We start from the raw sequence: 23,660 nt of genomic DNA on the forward strand, positions 1-23,660 counted from the left end.
AGTTAGAACTGGACATGGAACAACAGACTGGTTCCAAATCGGGAAAGGAGTACGTCAAGGCTATATACTGTCATTCTGTTTATTTAACTTATATGCAGAGTATATCATGAGAAACGCTGGACTGGATGAAGCACAAGCTGGAATCAAGATTGCTGTGAGAAATATCAATAACCTCAGATATGCGGATGATACCACACTTATGGCAGAAAGCAAAGAAAAACTTAAGAGTCTCTTGATGAAAGTGAAGGAGGAGAGTGAAAAAGTTGGCTTAAAACTCAACATTCAGAAAATGAAGATCATTGCACTTCATGGTAAATAGATGGGGAAACAATGAGAGACTATTTTTTTGAGCTCCAAAATCACTACAGGTGGTGACTGCCATGAAATTAAAAGGTGCTAGTCCCTTGGAATAAAAATTATGACCAACCTAGATACCATATTAAAAACCAGAGACACTACTTTGCCAACAAAGGTCCATCTAGTCAAAGCTATGGTTTTTCCAGTAGTCATGTATGGATGTGAGAGTTGGACTATAAAGAAAGTTGAGCGCCAAAGAATTGATGCTTTTGAACTGTGGTGTTGGAGAAGACTCTTGAGAGTCCCTTGGACTGCAAGGAGATCCAACCAGTCCATCCTAAAGGAAATCAGTCCTGAATATTCATTGGAAGGACTGATGTTGAAGCTGAAACTCCAGTACTTTGGCCACCTGATGTGAAGAAATGACTCATTGGAAAAGACCCTGATGCCAGGAAAGATTGAAGGCAGGAGGAGAAGGGGAGGACAGAGGATGAGATGATTGAATAGTATCACAGACTCAATGGGACATGAGTTTGAGTATTTCCGGGAGTTGGTGATGGACAGGGAGGCCTGGCATGCTGCAATCCATGGGGTCACAAAGAGTCGGACATAACTCAGCAATTGAACTGAACTGAACTAGACTGTAGCCCTCCAGGCTCCTCTGTCCATGGAATTCTCCATGCCAGAATATTGGAGTGGGTAGCTGGTCCCTTCTCCAGCGGATCTTCCCAACCCAGGGACAGAACTCAGGTCTCCCACATTGCAGGTGGAGTTTTAACAATTTGAGCCATCACAGAAGCCCTTGATTTTATCAATCCACAAAATTTAGAGTTATGCATGACTTATCTTTCTCCCTGATAATCACAAAAGGAATTAATCATCAGTCCTGTGGATTGTTCACCCAATATATCTCAAAGCCATTTATTTCTCTATCACTTCGGCTACCACATTTCAAGCTACCAGCATCTTTCTCTGAACACTGTAAGAACCTCCTATTTCCTTTCTTTAGAAACCAAAGAAATCCCCATCAATATAAATTAGATCTTGTCGTTAACCTTTTTTAAAAAACCTTCAGTGGGGACTTCCCTGGTAGTTCAGTGGTTAGGACTCTGTCTGCCAGTGCAGGGGACATGGGTTCGATCCCTGGTCCAGGAAGATCCCTCGGGGAAAATAAGCCTGTGCGCTACAACTACTGAGCCCACATACGGAACTACTGAAGCCTGCATTCCCTTGCTCCTGTGCTCTGCAACAAGAGAAGCCACCTCAATGAGAAGCCCATGAACAGCAAGAGTGGAGTAGCCTCCACTCACTGCAACTAGAGAAAGCCTGAATGCAATAACCAAGACCCAACAGGGTCAAAAATAAACATTTTTTTAAATTAAAAAAAAAAAACCTTCAATGGTTTTCCATTACATTCAGGGCAAAATGTAAGACCCTTAAGATGACCTACAGATCCACCATTGTGCAACCTCTTTCACTCTGTCTGGCTCATCTAGTGCCCCTGTCTTCTCCACTCCCTTTTTCACTCCAGCCACCTGGCTTTCTTTCAATTCCTCAGTTCACTTCACATGTTCTATCCTTCCTGCATGGGAATCTCATCTCCTGTCTTCTTCTTATGGCCAACTGTATTTTTCAGGTCTCAAGTTCAATGTCACTTCCTCAGAGAATCTCTCTTGATTCTTAAAACCAAATAAGGTCCCTCAATATAGGACATCATAATACCTATACTTTACTTTCACAGCATACAGTGAATATTATTAATAAAATTAAACATGCATTATGAGCATTTTGTTTTTAATGTCTTACTCTTCTACTAGACCATAACTGCTGTGTAACCCGTCATTAGCACACAGGCCTTACACTGTGTATGCTCAGTAAATATTGTCTGAATAAATAAATGGGCTGATGGGAACATAAGAAATAAAACTATGAAAATATCAATAGAGTTCAGCAAATATTATTTTTCTTCCTTATGGAAGAATAGCTACCAAAACCCAGTGTCTTTAAATGAATAATAATAACAGCCCGTTAAAGCTTTAATGTTTCTTTGTAACAGCTTGAGAAAAGGTACACCTTTTTTCACAGTAGCCTGATAATTTACATGTGTTAATTAATTTTATGCAAAATAGATACATATTCAAAATTATGAAGGAAGAAAGTTATTTGTTGAAGCTATACTAAGACTTGGTGGCTCAGTTGGTAAAGAATCTGCTTGCAGTGCAGGAGACTTGGGTTTGATCCCTGGGTTGGAAAGAACTCCTGGAGAAGAGAAAGGCTACCCACTCCAGTATTCTTGCCTGAAGAATTCCATGGACAGGAGAGACTGGCGGGCTACTGTCCACAGGGTCGCAAAGAGTCAGACACAACTGAGTGACTAACACTTTCACTTTTCACTTTCAGACATCCAAAAGTTTTAGATGTAGTGGGTTTGATACCATGCTTCCCTAGTGACTCAGGTGGTAAAGAATCTGCATTCAACGTGGGAGACCTGGGCTCGATCCCTGGAAGAGGAGGGCATGGTATATCCCTGGAGGAGGGCATGGCAACCCACTCCAGGATTCTTGCCTAGAGAATCCCATGGACAGATGAACCTGAAGGGCTACAGTCCATAGGATCGTAAAGAGCTGGACACGACTAAAGCAACTAAACATGATGTGACATGACAAATTCTATAGGTCTTTTGTTTACAGTTTATAGTCTAGCATAAAAAAGTATCAATACTTTCATTTTAACTTTAAAGAAAAATTAAAGTGGTTCAGTCGGAATTCAATTTCACACAGTTAATCAAACATGCCATTCTCATCTTACAGTGTCTGGCACTCACTTGTTTTCTGAGGAGTGCCAGTGGGTATCTTATTGTTTTCTATACTACTGAAATTTGTGTTTCTACAAACTCATCTCTAAAGGTGAGATGCCCTTGGAGGTCACGTATGTCCTTTCCCCGGTGTATGAATGAAACAGCCGGATCCTGAGAAGTTATATGGTTTGACCAAGTTGGCACAGTCTGATTGTGCAGCAAAAAAAAAAAACAAACCCTGAAACTATAAATCACAATGATCTGCTGCTTCTCTTTCAAGAAAATGTTCACTAGTAGGAAAATCAGAATGTACAAATATTTGATGTTTATTTAATGTCATGTATGTACACTACAAAGAGCAATGCTTGGGACTCAAGGAAGAACAAAGAGAGCACCATCGTTCACCACCTGACTTATCTCTTCCCTGAAGCTCACTCCTCAACCACTCAACTGGAGATGGCAAGCCTGGGTGGAATGCTCGGAGCTGGTCACGCATCACAGCAACAGATATCATGCTTTAGTCTTGGATGTCAGATGAAAAACAAAAAAGGATCTGGCTTCTGTGGTTACTAAATGTAGGATAAATTAAATAAGTGGGAGGAATGACTTATCTTTAAGAATAGTATTGTTTTGTTTTGGCTCAGAAGGGAAATATGTATATGTATAGCATGTGAAGTCACTTCAGCCATGTCTGACTCTATGTGACCCTATGGACTACAGCCCATCAGACTCCTCTATCCAAGGGATTCTCCAGGCAAGAATACCAGAGTGGGTTGACATGCCCTCCTTCAGGGAATCTTCCTGACTTAGGAATCAAACCTGAGACTCTCACATATCCTGAATTGACAGGCAGGTTCTTTACCACAAGCACAAAACTGGGAAGCGTACATATATTTTAATATATAAAATATGTTATATACTATATATATATATACCTTCATACATATATATGTGTATATATATACTTATGTACAAAGACTGTATATAGTTTTATTAAAATGTGACCCGAATACTTATAAGCATCACTGTGTCTGTGATCTCACCTTTTGGCAATGTTTGCAAAACTCCATTATAAGTTAAATCTGTGCAATTAAAATCTTGAACAAATCAAGATCCTAAGGTGTCATTACAGAATGTCTAAAAAATAAATGCTGCTTTACTTTTAGGAACATCGAGTAAAAAAAACTAGGTGAATTTTATTAGTCAAAAGTGTTTAAGGTTGATAAAAATAACTACAATTTTGATGTACAAATCATTTATTTGTATATAAATGACTGTAACATGTTCAAATTATGTTTCTATAAAGTCATTTTTCACATTTTACATTACAATGTTTTAATATACACTTTTAGAAATAACACCAAACCATGTTTTCCAGATCTGACTAAATTACCATAAATTTCCAATTTTTAGGCTCAGAAACAGGACAATTGTGTTGTACTAATACCCACACCAGTCATTTTCCTTTTCTCCATTAAATTCAGCACTCCACGCCCAATGCCCTACATCCTATTCACTTTAGTTCAGGCTCTTACACATCACAGCTAGGGAGTTTCTGAGCCCATCTCCCTGCTCCCTGTCCTGCCTACTGAATTCCACTGTCCACAAGCTGCTAGCATGGCATACTCTTCTGCTGCCCTTTACCACCTACCTCCCAGCTCAAGAAGGCTCAACCCACTCCTCACTAGACCACTTTAGTATGAATCAAGTCTCCCTCTTTCTCCTAATGCTTCCTAACAGATGGTCTTCTCTGCCTATTGTCCCCCAATTCTTATTCTAGTTTTCATCTCTGTAGTGGCTTATAAAATGCCTCTCTGGTATCCTGGAATATCCTCTCCACAATTCCCTGCCCCCAACCTTTCTAAAACCAAGACATTTTATGACCCGTTAAGGCCCACTTTCATCATCATCTTCTCTGTGAAACTGTCAATACTCATTCATTCACTTCCTTTCCAATATAGAAATGAAAGAGACATGATCCCTATTCTCAAGGAACTATAAAGTAACAACTAGAACAAGAGTGTATTGTATTACACTCAACACATGCCAGGAAGTAGTTTAAGTGCTTCAACTTATTTATCCCTTTACTCATTGAATCCTCATAAAACCCCAATAAAGTAGGTACTACCATTATACCTATTTTACAGACAAGGAAATTGAGGCTTAGAGAAATTAAATAACTTGCCAAAGATTATAATACTAGTAAAATACAGATACTGGCAGAACCACAACCTGTTGGGAATGAGAGCAAGCATTTCATGACTCAGCCAAAAAATATGTGTAATGAATTCCTATATGCAAGCTGTTGTATGTGCTATATAAGAGATAGAAAAAACAGTAAGAGGAAAAAAAATCTGTGTTTTATTTTGCGTTTCTACTACAGCCTTCTTGCTAATCTTCTGATTGTTGATGACTTCATGTTTAAATCTGCTTCCTTAACTAGCATGTCTACAAAGTGTTTACAATACTGGGTGGAAATTAAATAAATACATAAATAATTCCAATATAAGACACAGAGAAGTGCCAGGAGAGATTTATAAACAAAGTTCTCGTCCCACTTGGGACTGGGATGTGGGAGTGGAGAGTTGGGGTTAGAGTCAGGCTTAAAGGGAGAAGGGAAGGAGTTAGAAAAGGCTACCTGGCAGAGTTAACCTCTGAGATGCCAGAGTGACTCAACTGAAGAAAGATCATCTCAGACAGAGGAAATGCAGGGAGAGAGGAATAAGCGAAAAAATTGAGGTATCTCCCATGGAACAGTAAGTCCAGCTTGACTGAAACTTAAAAGTGCCAGGTGTGACGAGTGGTGGATCTGACTAGAAAGGTTGTTGAAACCAGATTATCAGGAACCTAAACCACAAATGGAAAAATCTGTACATTATCCGTGAAGAAAGGGGTGTTCTAAAAGGTTTTTGACTTGACAAAGCACAGAGCTGGAATGGTGCCATAAAAAGTTTACTTTGTGTGCAATAGAGAATTTAAGAAGATGAGAAAAGCACAGCAGTGGGAGCAAAAGATGGAAGGATACAGTTTGTGGTGGAAGCAGCCATGACAGAGCTTGGAGCTGGATTCTCTCTCATCATGTGAATGATTCTCTCATTGTTCACCACTACACTTAATTGTCTCTATTTATCATTTTGGCTTATTCCTCTGATCCCTGACTTAAAGCAAGGAGTTCTCACTGAATGCTCATGGGCTGGACTGACACCTCAATATCTTATACCTTAAGTACAGAACCCATGGTACTTATTATCATTTAAAGCATGTGGAAGTTGTTTAGTAACTAAGTATTAAATTGTTAATTACTGTGAAATTGAATGAGAAGTGTTGCACATACAATATCATTGTTCAGCTCTACAGATACATTATTTGACCCTATCTGATAGCCCTCACAGCAAAAGACACTACACTGTGTCGGTACAGATCACTTTCAGATCAAAGAGTCTCACTGAAGGAATAGGCCGAGTCATCCCCTAATAATAGTTTGCAGCCTTTCAAATTTGTATTTGAAGCTCTAACACTAAACTTATTTTTCTGCTTTTCTTGAATTAAGTGATTAACAAGGTTCAAGGCAAATGAACAATTTTAAGTCTTGGTATTCAACTGGCTAAGTCAATGGGACTCTGACAATAGGCCTCTTTATCTCCTCTTCATGCTCTCAGAGCTTCGAGGTAAAGTAGAACAAATTCAAGAAGGCACCACCTCAAAATGTACACAATGTACTGTTTTCCACACTGGTACCTTTTCTAAGATTTCTAGCTACAGGAGGAAAGAACACACACACACACAGAGTAAGAACTTGCAAAAACTAAAGACATCTTGTGATTCCACAGCTGATGTCTCAGGATCTCTTTGAGGGAGAGGAAAGTTTCCTGTTCAAAGTTTCTTGTTTCATGTACCTGGAAACAAGTGACTTACTGATCTAGAGATCTCTGATATCTCAAGTGTCAGAGGTCTTGGGGAACTATGGTCTTGCAAGATCAGGAAGACAGAAGGGAAAAAAAAAAAGATGAAAAAGCAAAGAAAAATACTTCCTGGATTTTTAATATCTTCTTGCCACTTTTTAAAGATCAAACTCTAGGAAAGAAAAAAAATTACTTAATTTGAACTTTTAAAGGAAAGTTGGGAAAATAAAAGCATCTCTTAATTTAAATGTTAGAAAGGTCTGAGGAGTTTGCCCTCTTTCTCTCTTGGGCATTCATTTATCATTCTCAAGATGTTACTATAGAAGAAATAATACTTTCTGTCTTACAGACATCCTTGAGATACCGGAAGACTGTCCCAGAAACCAGGGTTGTATACATGTATAATGAGAAACATTTATTATTAGCATGATCACACATTTATAAAGGTATAGCTTAAAGTATTTCTTGTTTAATTTATAATAAAACTTGATGCCATGGAAGAGGGAAAAAAGAAGTTTGGAAGATTCATGTTGACAGAAGTCAAGATAGAAAATTTTCATAACTCTAGCCTACTTGGTTTTCCTCCATGCTTTACATATTTGGGTTCCTAAATAGAACATGTGCATGCTCAGTAACTCAGTCATGCCCAGCTCTTTGTGGTCCCATGAACAGGGGCCTGCCAGGCTCCTCTGTCCACGGGATTTCCTAGGCAAGAAAACTGGAGAGGTTTGTTATTTCCTTCTCCAGGGGATCCTCCCAGCCTAGGGATGGAACTTGCATCACTTTCGACCCCTGCATTGGCAGGCGGATTCTTTACTACTGCCCCACCTGGGAAGCCCTATTTAGGTTCTATTTAGAACATACAGTAAAACAAAAATCTCTCTATCACAAGTAAGATAAACAAAAGGATCCCCAATGAAACTGAAATTATTTCTTAGAGCTTTGATTACTCTAATGAGCAGATCTGTATAAACAAGAACAACAAAAAAGAACAAAAGCTTCACTATTGTAGTTTAAAATGGGATCAGAAAACAGAGAGTCAATTGAATGGCAGTGCTTCTTAGACAACCAGATTCTATCCCCAGCTCTTCAACATTGTTATCTTGCTTAATGCTGTCACCACGGGATACTTGTATTCCCAGTGTTTCTTTATCTTCACACCCACTAACAATCCCTCTTTTTTTCCTGAAGAAACAATACCGGTTTTTAAAAGTTCATCCATGATGAAGCTTCTGGCACCATGACAAAGTCTAGACAAATGAATTAAAAGCATCTGTCTAGCAGTTACAATATTTAGTGCCTCATTAGATGAAAGGGGCAAATGTTCCACAGAGGTAATCTATCAGGAAATACAAGCCATTTTCTCAGGTTAGATTTGTAGTCCATCTACACAGAGATGCCCCTGGCATTTTAATTTTGTGTTAAAAGCAGAGAATTGTTAGAACCATGGTAGTGGAATGGACTTAGTGCCCATTAATACAAAGAGATCATAAAACAGAGACTATATCCATAGAGATGAGAACAAATACTAGAAGATATACAGTTCATGCCTTTCAGACTTGGTCCCAGTAAAGGCATTTCTTGGTTTCCATTAAGGTCATTGAAAAATGGAACTATTGCTATTTCTTGCATAATTAAAAAGCCCTTTTGCACAATAACACAGATAGAATGATACTAAACCAGTGAGGCTGAAGATCCTTTGTAACCCAAATCAAAGAGTGACATTTTTTAAAAAAGCTACAGATTAATCTGACATGGTTCATTCTATTCAAAGAACAAAAAACAATCATTACACTTTCTAATTTTCAACTCCACTATGTAATGCTTCCAAGAGTTTGTTATTTCAGCAGCATATTTTACATCTTGCAAAACATTTCTCAATCTGCTGTGATTGCTAACTTGGGGACCACTGAGGCAGGAATAAAAAAAGTTGCTAAGTACAAAATCCCCATGTTCCTGCTGTGGCTTATATCTTCTGGAAAAAGCTATCAACGTTATTAATATGTCAACAACTGTATGTCAGAGAATTCCAAACTTCTAGAAATATTTTTACTCCCTGTGAAAAGACTGCAAAACAGAAAAAAAAGACAGCAATACAAAGGGAATATATTTTGCAGGGAAACGTGAATTTTTTGAGTTCAAGTGTCAAATAATGGGGAAAATGTGCTTAGTCACTTTTTCACTAGTTAAGTTTTTCTGTATTGCTTACCTGTGGTATGACTCCAAAGGCCTTCCTCCACTGTTGCAAAGTAATTGAATCCCAAGACACACCATCTATTTGGATTTCTCCTTTGGTATTCAGCAATCTCAAAAAAGCCAGTAACAAAGTACTCTTCCCTGATCCAGTTCTTCCCAAGAGGCCCACCTAGAATATTAGAATGATGGAATTACTCCTGTGACACACAGATACAATACCATAAATGCAATCTGATATTATACATGAATTTTTAAAACCCATGGAAAACATTTTTTTTAATCATCATCCAGGAAGTCTCACTTATTAATTCAAACCTTTTTGCATACTTCCAATTCTGATTAAAACTGATTTGGAAAACAGCAACTCTGGAAGACAATATAGAAACTGGCCATAAGGGACTGAATCCCTGATGCTGAGTTCATTTATCTCTGATTTTTACTAATGGCAAAAAGGTTAAAATAAGGTCCACTTCACATTAAAGAAAACAAAGAGTGTCTTAAAGCACATAATTTTTGAGAATGGGCTCAGGCCAGAAGCAGAGACCTACAGCTTGATATAGTCAAATGTGAATACATGCTTGAAGACGAATAAACCCACAGGGGTTCTAATATTCATATACTGTCCATAATAAAATAAGTGAATGTCAAGTTCAGGCCTGACAAGAGGGAATAAATTCAGTGAGCTACACATTATCACAAAAGACAGGTTGGGCCTTGCCACTTCTCAGTGGATAAGTACCTGGACAGTTGTCAAATCAACTTCTTCCATCCATTCTGATTGGCAAAAACAGAATTTTAGGAAGCAAAAGGGAAATTAAGGGAAAGAAAAAAAAAAACTATTCCTGTTACTTAAAGACTGTAAGAACACAGCATGGAACTGAGAAGGCCATGCACTGCAAGGTGACAGCAGGTGCTTCAGGTGGCCCACAGGGAGCTGACTCTGTTGTGACGCCAGCTCAGACCCAGCACTTAGAGGAAGATGCTTTGAGCGAGGTCATTAATGAAACCCTGAATAAACTGCTCAGAATTTAGTGGCACTCAACAGTTCTTTCTTTCCCCTTGCATTATTGCTATTTCTTTTTTCTCATGTGGCCTTTTTACAAGAGAGCTGAACAGTCTTGTAGAATCATGCTTTTTTACACTATTTGTGGTAAACACTTTAATTTTATTTTGTGTTTTACTTTCCAATCCATAGCTGCTGCTGCTGCTGCTGCTAAGTTGCTTCAGTTGTGTCCAACTCTGTGTGACCCCATAGACAGCAGCCCACCAGGCTTCCCCATCCCTGGGAGTCTCCAGACAAGAACACTGGAGTGGATTGCCATTTCCTTCTCCAATGCATGAAAGTGAAACCTGAAAGTGAAGTAGATCAGTCGTGTCCGACTCTTAGCGACCCCATGGGCTGCAGCCCACCAGGCTCCTCAGTCCATGGGATTTTCCAGGCAAGAGTACTGGAGTTGGGTGCCCTTGCCTTCTCTGCAATCCATAGCTAAGTATAAAATAAAACATGAATTTCTGAATTCTTACTCTCAATTTCTATATTTATCTCATTACAGACTAGTAACAGTTTCTAAATCAGAACTAATTAGGGACTACAATAAATGCTTGAGAGCATACACAAATCCACAACAGTAATAGCATATTGAATACCAATTAGGAACCTTTAACCTATTAAATACCAATCAGAAAGGCCTAGGAAGTAAACTAGGTCTTTGGGGTAAGCAGATAAACAACTGTGATACAATTGTCTTTCTGTCCATTATAAGAGCTCTATAATGGGACTTGCACACATGCCTATCTTCTGAGACAACAGAAATCAGATAAACAAAATGTTACACATTAACACTGTGTTGAGGTTCTTCATACTATGGATCACAATTGGTAATTATTTTGTTTATTCTTTTCTTGATTATTGCTTGTGTTCACCCCAAGAATATACGTTCAACACGGCAGGGTAATCTATCTTGTTTTCTATTGAATTCTTAGCACCTTCACATAAGTGCTAAATAAAAAACATTTTATTTATGGATATAGTCAATTTTGGTTAACCATAAGATCAATTCAATTTAAAAATCTTATCGAATTTCATATGCACACTTCTATTTCTGAATCAGCCCACTTTGTACAAACACATTCACCATACTTGATGATTTTCCAAACACAACAGTAAAGCTCTGTAGAAGCAATCTGAGTATGCCTTGTATAGGGGAGGCATGAGCAAAAAGAAGAGAAGGGAAATTCAAGAGCAGGAAGTGACCTGCTCTAAAGTCATATCAAGAACTTTTGATGATAAGTTCCTTGAGCTTCAGACTCTTAAATCATTAGCCAGGATTCTAATGATTAGGGCACATGACTACATTATTTTTCCTTAAGAAACAATATTTAAATGTTTAGAAAATCTAGGTTTAATATAAAACTGGATTATATCCCAGTTTTTAATATAAAACTGGGATAAAACTGGATTAAGGGACAATTTGTAAATCTTTAGCTCTATACAGTTTTAACTATCTCTCTGGTTTCCTTATATTGCTGAACTGCTGGCATTGCATTAAGTCAGACATGGCTTTCAACAACATGCCTAATTGGTTCATACCTAACAAAGTCTTCTGTTGTTTATATACTTGGCACATAATAATTCTTTTCCGGGATTTGTTTTAAGGCTTCTCAGTGATCTATTGAATAAGGCTTATTTCCTGCAAATAAGCCTTTAAGACAGATGCTAATTCTAAGTCAATGTTTTCTGGTAACTTCAATGTACCTCCTCTTTGATAATTTTGGATCAAGATAAATCACAACATTATGTGGAGAGTTAAACAGTGTTGAATTTGGTACTAGTTGTAATTTCATTGTACCATGAAAGAACAGTTTCAGTACATTCTTCTCAGAGTCTTATTCACCACTTTTAATACTGTAATAGATTGAAAACTGTTATAATTATCATTTATCTTCCTGTAGTCTCTATAAATCAAATGTCAAATCAAATGAAATTTAGATCCCTAAAGTTACAATAACTGTAATTTTATATGTTGATTGATCTGTTTGTTATTAACATAATTCATAATGTAATAAGTTCTTGAGACTCTGCTCTTCACAAAATTGGTATAAGTAACTGAATGATTCAAATACTTCACATCAGTTTTTATCAAGACAGAATGTCATATGTGTTTAAAAAATCAAATAGATATTAGGTGCTTATGCTGCTATGACCTGAGCCCTTGATATTATTTGAATTGTTTCTGGCATCTCAATATTTTAAAGAGATTACAAATGCAGAAAGCAGACAAACTCATCCAGATTAGGTCTTGAAGTCTGATTAAATATATTTAACCACAGGACTATCCAGTACTATAATAAATACAATATGTCATTTGAGGCATTTTGATAAACCTAGGTTTATCATGAATGACCTACCTCCAAATTAAAATCCTAGCCTATACTTTGAGATGAAAAAGAAAAGGAAAAAGAAAAGAGAGATTCTAGTGAGGGGAAAGTGCTGTTAAAAATTTAGGCAAAAATCAAAAGCTTTTAAGAAAAAACTATTTGAGGCTGAAAAGAAAAATAAGCTTTCTTTTTTAAAGTTACTCTTAGAGACACAGATGTATAGAACAGTCTTTTGGACTCTGTGGAAGAGGTCGAGGGTGGGATGATTTGGGAGAATGGCATTGAAATATGTATATTATCATATGTGAAATGGATCTCCAGTCCAGGTTCGATGCATGGGACAGGGTGCTCGGGGCTGGTGCACTGGCATGACCCAGAGGGATGGGCTGGGGAGGGAGGCGGGAGGGGGGTTCAGGATGGGGAACACATGTACACCCGTGGCAGATTCATGGTAATGTATGGCAAAACCACTACAATATTGTAATTAGCCTCCAATTAAAATGAATAAATTTATTTAAAAAAATAAAGTTACTATTTTAAGTTAAACTTGTGAAATACTTGCTACATTACTCATGCACTGAGAATAAAATTTAAAGTACAGATTCTGTGAATTAAAAGCCTAAATTAAGAGACTAGTGAGTAAAAGGATTTCTCAACACTGAAGTAATTTCTATGTACAAAGTGCTTTAATACGAAGATTGAACCATTTTTCTGCAGAAAATATTATTTTATCTTTTTGCTGTGTAATGGGCTGAATATTTGTATCTCTCCTAAATTCATATATTGAAACCCTAACCCCTCACTGTGACAATAGTAGGAGGTAGGGTGACTTGGAGGTGATTTTGTCACAAGACTGGAGCCTTCATGATGGGATTCAGTAAAGTTTAGTTCAGTCACTTAAGTCCTGTCTGACTCTTTGCAACCTCATGGACTGCAGGGTGCCAGGATTCCTGTCCATCATCAACTCCCGGAGGCTACTCAAACTCATGTTCATCGCTTTGGTGGTGCCATCCAACCATCTCATCCTCTGTCGTCCCCTTCTCCTCTCACCTTCAATCTTTCCCAGCATTAGGGTCTTTTCTAATGAGTCGGTTCTTCACATCAGGTGGCCAAAGTATTGGAGTTTCAGCTTCAAATTCAGTCCTTCCAATGTATATTCAGGACTGATTTCCTTTAGGATTGACTGGTTGGATCTCTTTGCATTCTAACAGACTCTCAAGAGTCTTCTCCGAAACCAAAGTTCAAAAGCATCAATTCTTTGGCGCTCAGCTTTCTTTATAGTCCAACTCTCACATCCATACGTGACAACTGGAAAAACCATAGCTTTGACTAGATGGACCTTTGTTGGCAAAGTTATGTCTCTGCTTTTTAATATGCTGTCAAGGTTGGTCACAACTTTTCTTCCAAGGAGTAAGCGTTTTTTAATTTCATGGCTGCAGTCACCATCTGCATGATTTTGGAGCCCCCAAAAATAAAGTCTCTCACTATTTCCACTGTTTCCCCATCTATTTGCCATGAAGTAATAGGACCAGATGCCATCATGTTAGTTTTCTGAATGTTGAGTTTGATGCCAGTTTTTCACTCTTCTCTTTCACTTTCATCAAGAGGCTCTTTAGTTCCTCTTTGCTTTCTGCCATAAGGGTGTTGTCATCTGCATAACTGAGGTTATTGGTATTTCTCCCAGCAATCTTGATTCCAGCTTGTGCTTCATCCAGCCCAGCATTTCTCATGATGTACTCTGCATATAAGTTAAATAATCAGGGTGACAGTATACTGCCTTGATGTACTATTTTCCTATTTGGAACCAGTCTGTTGTTCCATATCCAATTCTAACTGTTGCTTCTTGACCTGCATACAGATTTCTCAGGAGGCAGGTAAGAAGGTATAGTATTCCCATCTCTTAAAGAATTTTCCACAGTTTGTTGTGATCCACACAATCAAAGGGTTTGGTGTAGTCAATAAAGCAGATGTTTTTCAGAAACTCTCTTGTTTTTTTGATGATCCAGCGGATGTTGGCAATTTGATCTCTGTTTCCTCTGCTTTCCAAATCCAGTTTGGACATCTGGAAGTTCACGGTTCATGTACTTTTGAAGCCTAGTTTGGAGAACTTTGAGCAATATTTTGCTAGCGTGTGAGATAACTGCAATTGTGCGGTAGTTTGAACATTCTTTGGCATTGCCTTTCTTTGGGATTGGAATGAAGACTGACCTTTTCCAGTCCTGTGGCCACTGCTGAGTTTTCCAAATTTGCTGGCACATTGAGTGCAGCACTTTTACAGCATCATCTTTTAGGACTTGAAAGGGCTCAACTGAAATTCCATCACCTCCACTAGCTTTGTTTGTAGTGATGCTTCCTAAGGCCCACTTGACTTCACATTCTAGGATGTCTGGCTCTAGGTGAGTGATCACACCATCGTGACTATCTTGGTCGTGCAGATCTTTTTTGTACAGTTCTTCTGTGTATTCTTGCCACCTCTTCTTAATATCTTCTGCTTCTGTTGCTGCTGCTGCTGCTGCTAAGTCGCTTCAGTCGTGTCCGACTCTGTGCGACCCCACAGATGGCAGCCCACCAGGCTCCACCGTCCCCGGGATTCTCCAGGCAAGAACACTGGAGTGGGTTGCCATTTCCCTCTCCAATGTGTGAAAGTGAAAAGGGAAAGTGAAGTCGCTCAGTCATGTCCGACTCGTAGCGACCCCATGGACTGCAGCTTACCAGGCTCCTCCGTTCACGGGATTTTCCAAGCAAGAGTACTGGAGTGGCTTGCCATTGCCTTCTCCGTCTGCTTCTGTTAGGTCCCTACCATTTCTCTCCTTTATGGTTCCCATCTTAGCATGAAATGTTCCCTTGGTATCTATTTTTCTTAAAGAGCTCTCTAGTCTTTCCCATTCTATGGTTTTCCTCTATTTCCTTGCACTGATCACTGAGGCAGGTTTTCTTATCTCTCCTTGCTATTCTTTGGAACTCTGCATTCAAATGCATGTATTTTTTCTTTTCTCCTTTGTCTCTTGCTACTCTTCTTTTCATGGCTATTTGTAAGGCCTCCTCAGACAACCATTTGCCTTTTTGCATTTCTTTTTCTTAGGGATGGTCTTTATCACTGCCTCCTATACAATGTCACAAACCTCCATCCATAGTTCTTCAGGCAGTTTGTTTATTGGATCTAATCCCTTGACTCTACTGAATATAATCCCTACAATCAGCCATAGGTGAATCCATGTCCCCACCCTCCCAAACTTCCCTCCCAGGCAGGTAGGTTCTTTACCACTAGTGTCACCTGGGAAGCCCTAGGGTAATCTAAACAAATTGCTGGAGGCTCAGTGTGTTAAAGTCTGCGAGTAAAAAACACCCAGGGAGCCATTCATAGGGAAGACTCACACACTTTTATAAGTATTACCTCCAAGAGCTCACTGCCAACAGTTAATCTCACAATGAAGTACACAGAAATATCTTCTGATATCCTCAGCAAGAGGTGAGAAACAACAATTTTATAATATTCCAGAACATCCTGTTTTTCTTAACAAAGCCTCCTTCACGAGAAACTATTTTACCAGAACTGAACCTAATTTTTTTTTTTTTAGAACCTAACTGATCAAAGAAAGGAAAATATTCAGCACCAGCCCACACAAGTGTACTACTGCACCTAAAGGGGGAGAAAAATCTGAGAAGCACTTGTGAAGCCCAAGGGCACAGTCTCAGTAAAAGAGACACAATTATAGAGCAATAGAACACTTCCCTTTACCCCAAACCTGACACTAGTGAAGGCCTAATTATTTGAGTTTCTTTTATCTAGAATATAGTGTCATTTGTCAATGAAAACTTACAACATATACTAAAAGGCAAAAAACACAGCGTGAAGACACTGAGCAAGCATCAGAGCCAGTCAGATATACCAGAAATGTTACAATTATCAGTCTGGGAATTTAAAACAACTATGAACAATATGCTAAAAGCACTAATGAAACAAGTAGAAAACATGCAGGAACAGGTATTGTAAACAGAGAGGAGGAAATGTTAATAAAATTCAAAAAGAAATGCAAGAGATAAAATACAACACAACATGGTAACAGAAATGAAGAATGCTTATGGTAGGTACAGGAGACAGAACATGGCAAAGGAAAAAAGTCTGTGAGCCTGAGGATATGACAACAGAAACCTCCAAACCAAAAAGCAAGGAGAAAAAAGCCTGAAAGAAAAAATTCAGAATATCCAAAAACTATGGGACAGTTACAAAAGGTATCGTGTGCCACTAATGGAAATATCAGAAAGAGAAGACAGACAGAAAGGAACAAAAATGTTTGAGACAACAGTGACTGAGAACGTCTCCAAATCAATGTCAAAAACTAAATCACAGGTCCAGGAAGCTCATAGAACATCAAGCAGAATAAATGCCAAAAAACTAATACAGGCACATGATATTCAGATGACAGAAAATCAGAGATAAAGAAAAAATCTTGAAAGAAGCAAGAGGAAAAAAACACCTTACTTATAAAGTAACAAAGAAAAGAACTAAATCCACCTATTCTTCTATCTTCAACCATTCTTCAGAAAACATTCAAAAAAGAATGGAGTGAAACATTTCAAGTGTTGAAAGAAAAAAGCCACCAACCTAGAATTCTGTACCTTATGAAATCATCCTTCAAAGGTAAGTGAGAAGTAAAGACTCTCTCAAAGAATAATCAAGGGAATCTGAGGTTAGTAGATCAGGTTTCCAATAAACGCCTTTAAAAGTTTGTCAGGAAAATCATTTAAGTCAGAAATTCTGATCTACATAAATGAAGAGTACCAGAAAATGAACAGTAAAGGTAAAATAAGAAATTTCATTTTTTAAATTCTTAATTGATCTAACAGACAGCATTGTGCTCAAAATAATAAGGGCAACACTGTATTCAATTATGTATGTTTATGTTTCTCTATAAGTAAAATAAATGGCAGCCACAATACAAGGGACAAGAGGGAGGAAGTGGAAATGCAACTGGCCCTTGAACAACACAGATTTGAACTTACACCCAGATCATTTTCAATAGCAAACACTACAGTGCTACAACTTTCACATGTGGTTGAATCAGATGATGTAGAATCATAGATACAGAGGGACTATGGGTAAATAGAGCGAATATTTTTTGACTGCACAGAGGGTGGGTACCCCTTACACCCATCCTGTTCAAGGGTCAACTTTATTTTGTTATAATAACATACTTCCATTACCTGTGAAGTATTCTAGTACTGTTTTTTAAAAGGTGATTTGGACTAGTTGAAAATGAATATTGCAAATTTTAGTCTCGCTCACCTACTTCAAAAAATTTCAGCCTCTCTCACTGATTTCTCTCATCCCCCACACTCCCACCCATCTGGCAATTACCTTTTCATTGTATGTACGACTCTATTTCTATTTTGCTATATTTGCTCATTTTTTTTCATTTTTAGATTTCAAGTATAAGTGAAATCATATGATATTTTCCTTTCCCTGACTAATTTCACTTTAAATAAATAGACCCATTTTAAATATAAAGGCACATATAGATAAAAGTAAAAAAATATACTATGTTAACACTAATCAAAGGCAGTTGGAGGAACTAATTTTACACAGAGCAGATATCAAAGCAAGAGAAATTATCAGATATAAAAGGAGTACCATATAATGATAAATGGGACAATAATAGTTCAGAAAGATATAACTATGTTTAATGTGTATTTATCTAACAGCAGCGTATCAAAATACATGAGGCAAAAACTGACAGAACTGCAAAGAGAAACAGATGAATCCACTATTATATATGAAGACTTCAATACACTATCAAAAACGGACAGACACAGAAGTGAGAAAATTACATTCACCAAGATAAATCACATTATGGGGCATAAAACACAATATAAAGAATTTAAGAGAATGCATCTCATATAATGTATGTTCTCAGACCACAATGGAATTAAACCAGAAATCAAGAACAGAAAGACACCTGGAAAATCCCCAAACATTTGGACATTAAACAGCACATGGATTAAAAAAGAAATCTCAAGAGAAACTTAAATATATTTTGAACAAATGAAAATCAAAATGAAATTTATCAGACTGTGTGGTATGTAGAAAAAGCAGTGCAGAGGGAAATTTATAACATTAAATGCTACAGAAAAGAGGAAATATCTAATATAGCTAAGGGGGTGTGTGCTAAGTCACTTCAGTTGTGTCAGACACTCTGCAACCCCACAGACTGTAGCCCGCCACTCTGTCCATGGGATTATCCAGTTAGAATATTGGAATGGGTTGCCACGCCCTCCTTCCCAGGATCTTCCCAACCCAGGGATCAAACCCACATCTCTTGCATCTCCTGCATCCACAGGTGGGTTCTTTACCACTCGTGCCACCTGGGGAGCCTAAATATACTAATGCAATAATAAATATTTATAGTATCATACAAATATCTAGTATAGAAAAGAAAATAATATGTAATATAAAAAAGAATATCTAAAATCAATAGTTTAAGCTTCCATCATAGGAAATCAGAAAAAGAAGAGCAAATTTAATTCAAAATAGGCAGACAACAAATAAATAAATAAAAATTAAAGCAGAATCAACCAACTGGATTGAAAACAAAATCAGTAGCAAAAAATCAATAAAATTAAAAATCAGTTCTCTGAAAAGATCGGTAAATTTTATGTTTCTAGCCAGGCTAACTAAGAAAATAAGAGAGATGGCACAAACCACTACCAAAAATGAAAGAATTGTTACATTATTTAGCATAAGGAATACGGTTAATATTGTTATAATTTGTATGGAGATGGATGATTTCTCGACTTTTTGTGGTGAACATTTCATAATGTATACAGATGTCAAATCACTATGTAGTACACCTAAACTTTATGTAATATTGTATGTCAACTATATGTCAATTAAAAATATTTTTAAAGAAATGAAAGAGGAAAAATCATTACATCTTAGTATGTATTATTAAGAGAGTAATAAGGAAGTACTATGAACATATCCATGTCCACTAGTTTCATAATAGATGAAATGAACAAATTCCTCGAAACATACAAAATCTGCCAAAACTCATAACAAACAATCTTAATAGACACATATTTTTTACAAGAGATTGAACTGCTAATTAATAATCTTCCAAATCATAAAGGACCAATTCCAGAAAGATTCATGATGAATTCTACAAAATAGTTAAAGCAGTAATTCTACCAGTTCTCTACGATCTCATTCAGAAGATGGAAGCAAAAGTGATACAGCCTAAGTCATTTGAAGAGAGTAAAAAGTGAAGCTGCTCAGTTGTGTCTGACTCTTTGCCATCGCATGGACTATAGTCTTCCAGGCTCCTCCATATGTGGGATTTCCCAGGCAAGAATGATGGAGTGAGTTGCCATTTCCTTCTCTGGGGTATCTTCCTGACCCAGGGATTGAACCCAGGTCTCCTGCATTGCAGGAAGACTCTTTACCATCTGAGCCACCAGTGAAGGCCAAATTGCCATAATACCAAAACTAAAGACAGAGATCAGTAGAGATTAGAGATCAGTATTTCTCCTAAACTTAGTTATGAGTGCTTAAAAATATTAGCAAGTCAAATCCAATAATATATACAGAGAATTATATACCATGAGCAAGTGGGATTTATCCTAGATACGAAAGGTTGGTTCAACATTTGAAAAATCAATGAATAAAATCCATCATATCAACAGGCATGAAAAATCATATTACCATATTACAGATACAGAAAAAACACAAGACAAAATCCACCACCAATTTCTGATTAAAAAAACTCTTAGCAAAGTAGGAATAGAGGGGGAAGGTCATCAACTTGATAAAGAACATCTATAGAAATCCTACAGTTATTACTTGATGATGAAAAACTTAGCTTTGCTACTAAGATCAACTCAAGGCAAGAATTCTCCTCTTATTACTTTCAACATCCTACTAGTGTGTGTGTGTGTGCTAAGTCACTTCAGCCGTGTTCAACTCTATGCAACCCTACGGACTGTAGCCCCCCAGGCTCTTCTGTCCATGGGGATCTCCAGGCAAGAATACTGGAGTGGGTTCCATGCCCTCCTCCAGGGAATCTTCCCAACCCAAGGATAGAACCCACATGTCTTACGTCTCCTGTAGTCTTAGCTAATGCAACAAGACAAGAAAAGGAAATAAAAGGTATACCGATTGAGAATAAAAAACATAAAACTGTTTTTGTTTGCAGATGAACTTACCATCTATGTAGAAAGTACACAAGAACAACACTGTAACTCCTAGAACTACTAAGTGATTATAGCAAGACTGCAGGATACAAGGTTTATATACATAAGCCAACTGCTTTCCTACGTACCAGCAATGAAAAAGTGGAATTTGAAAACAAAATAAAATTTACATTCAATTCAGTTCAGTTCAGTCACTCAGTCATGTCTGTCTCTTTGCGACCCCATGAATCACAGCACGCCAGGCCTCGCTGTCCATCACCAACTCCCGGAGTTCACTCAAACTCATGTCCATTGAGTCACTGATGCCATCCAGCCACCTCATTCTCTGTCGTCCCCGTCTCCTCCCGCCCCTTCCCAGCATCAGCACTCCCCAAAATGAAATACTTAGGTATAAATCTAAGAAAATATGTACAAGAAGAGAATGATAAAAATACAAAACTGATGAATTTAATCAAATAAGACCTAGAGAAATGGAAAGATGTTCCATGTTCATGGATCAGTTCAGCTCAGTTCAGTCACTCAGCCATGTCCAACTCTTTGCAACCCCATGAATCACAGCACGCCAGGCCTCTCTGTCCATCACCAACTCCCAGAGTTAACTCAAACTTATGTCCATTGAGTCAGTGATGCCATTCAGCCATCTCATTCTCTGTCGTCCCCTTCTCCTCCTGCCCCCAATCCCTCCCAGCATCAGAGTCTTTTCCAGTGAGGAAGACTCAGTATGAACCAAGATGTTGGTTCTTTCCAACTTGATCTATAGATTCAATGCAATTCTAATCAGAATCCAAGCAAGTTATTTTATGAATATGGCAAACAGATTCTAAAGTTTAAATGGAAGTGCAAAAGAACAGTCAACATATTATTGAAGGAGAAGAACAAAGACAGAGGACTGACACTACTGAACTTCCATGACTTTGGAAGATGACTTAAAAGACTGTTGCTGCTGCTAAGTCACTTCAGTCGTGTCCGACCCTGTATGACCCCATAGATGGCAGCCCACCAGGCTCCCCCATCCCTGGGATTCTCCAGGCAAGAACACTGGAGTGGGTTCCCATTTCCTTCTCTAATGTATGAAAGTGAAAAGTGAAAATGAAGTCGCTCAGTCGCGTCCAACTCCTAGCAACCCCATGGACTGCAGCCTACCAGGCTCCTCCGCCCATGGGATTTTCCAGGCAAGAGTACTGGAGTGGGTTGCCATTGCCTTCTCTGCTTAAATGATTAAGACAGCCTAATAAGAACACCTTCAGTTTTTCAGCTGTTTGCTCAATAGTTCTCTTTAACTTCATTTCTCTTTAATTCCACTTATCTCCTTTTCTCTTGTCTGAAAAACAAAAACAAACAAAAACCACAACCAAACAAACCCAACTACTCTACAGTACCAAGGTAATTCCATCTATATACCCATCCTCTTAGACAGGTGTTCTTGCTTTCTCTTTCCCACCACCAACATTGTTGTTCTACATGACCCCTCATTTCAAGACTCACCCATTCCCTAAGCCTTTGCAATTGGACTTCTACTCACACTCCTCTACACCTAATGACTCTCAGATCACTGTCCCCACTCCTTGGCCAGTAGGGCTCAAGAACATGCATTTCTCACAAGTACTCAAGTGATACAAGTGATGCTGGTGCAGGAACCACACTTTGTGAACCACTGCTCTCAAAGACCCTGTGAAGAAAAATCAATTAGGATTTTCTGAGTTATCAACTCCCTTTATTGCTTTGGCTCTCAAGATCCATAATCTCCATCATTTGCAAAAATCTTGACTTAAATTACATTCTTTATGCATCCTCCAGTTACTGAATGACTGAACCAGACACTGTTTTCTGTACATGCCTTGTGTCTCATATTATTCCCTCTGCTTACAGCACCCTTCTTCACCAACATTTGGTCATTCAAATCACAGTTTAAGTCTGAAGTCTCATTCTAAATGCCACTTCCTCTGGATAACCTTGCCTGAATAGCCCAACTCCCAGCCAAATGGTAACAACTGGCTTTGAAATTGGCTCAGCCAAATGAAGTCCTTTGAAGCCTCAGCTTTGTTAGCTTCACAGTAAACCTGTTTCAGCTCTTGCTGGATCTAGCATTTTGCCTTTTAGTCTGACATCTTCTGTAACAGATCTCTCTAACTCTCTTTCTCTCCTCTTTCTTCTGCTTTTTCTTCTCATTCTTTTAAGAGAAATGAGTGAAAAAGACCTTTGAGGTCAAAGAGACCTGAGTTTGACATCCTCGCTATTTCACTCACTTAACTGAACATTGTTTCTTCCACTGTTCAGAAAAAGGGTAATAACAACTACCTTTGGAGTTATAGTAAGATCTAATATTATAGAAAAAAAAGGTTTTTAAACAGTGCTTAGGACACGATGCGCATTTGACAAACATTTACAGCCTTACGTAAATAATTTTCAATTCCCCCAGAGCACCTAGCGAGTGTCTCGCAAACACACATGGCCTGCTTACCGCATAGACGTTCAGAGAAGATGGAATGCCTGAACATATACTTCTTCCTCATTTTGCAGTATCTCTGATCACTGTTCTCAGATCAAGGAAACTACCTACAGAAATGAGGGCTTTAAAACTCTGTCACTCTACTAGGACTTGTTTGTATTTAATTCAGTGGGCAAGTAAGCACTGGGAAAGCAAATGGATGAAAGGCTGTCAGGGAGAGCGAAAGAAAATAATTTACCAAATCTATCCTTGCTGCGCAGACGCGAGGGACGCCGCCCCGGCGCAACCAATCAGGCAAAGAGGCGCAGCCGTGAGGAGCTACCCCCCGCCTGAGGCCAGGGCCAGCGGACGAGAGGAGCTGCCCCACGTCCAACAGGCGGTGGCTACGCGGGTGCAGGAGGGCCGAAAGGAGCTACTCCACGTTCAAGGTCAGGAGGGGCGGCCTTGAGGAGAT

The 23,660-nt window shown here is 38.4% G+C and overlaps 1 protein-coding gene across 1 annotated transcript in view; it reads right to left on the reverse strand.

The window, feature by feature from the left end:
• CFTR (CF transmembrane conductance regulator) overlaps positions 1–23,660 on the reverse strand; it is a 207,158-nt gene that overhangs the window by 17,453 nt on the left and 166,045 nt on the right. The window contains exon 23 of the mRNA XM_055420807.2: positions 9,206–9,361. Within this exon, the coding sequence (XP_055276782.2) occupies positions 9,206–9,361 (156 nt within the window). The remainder of the gene's footprint in view (positions 1–9,205; positions 9,362–23,660) is intronic.

This window comes from Moschus berezovskii, chromosome 3 (genome assembly GCF_049115385.1).
Source record: "Moschus berezovskii isolate FMDL1 chromosome 3, NW_MosBer_1.0, whole genome shotgun sequence".
NCBI lineage: Eukaryota > Metazoa > Chordata > Mammalia > Artiodactyla > Moschidae > Moschus > Moschus berezovskii.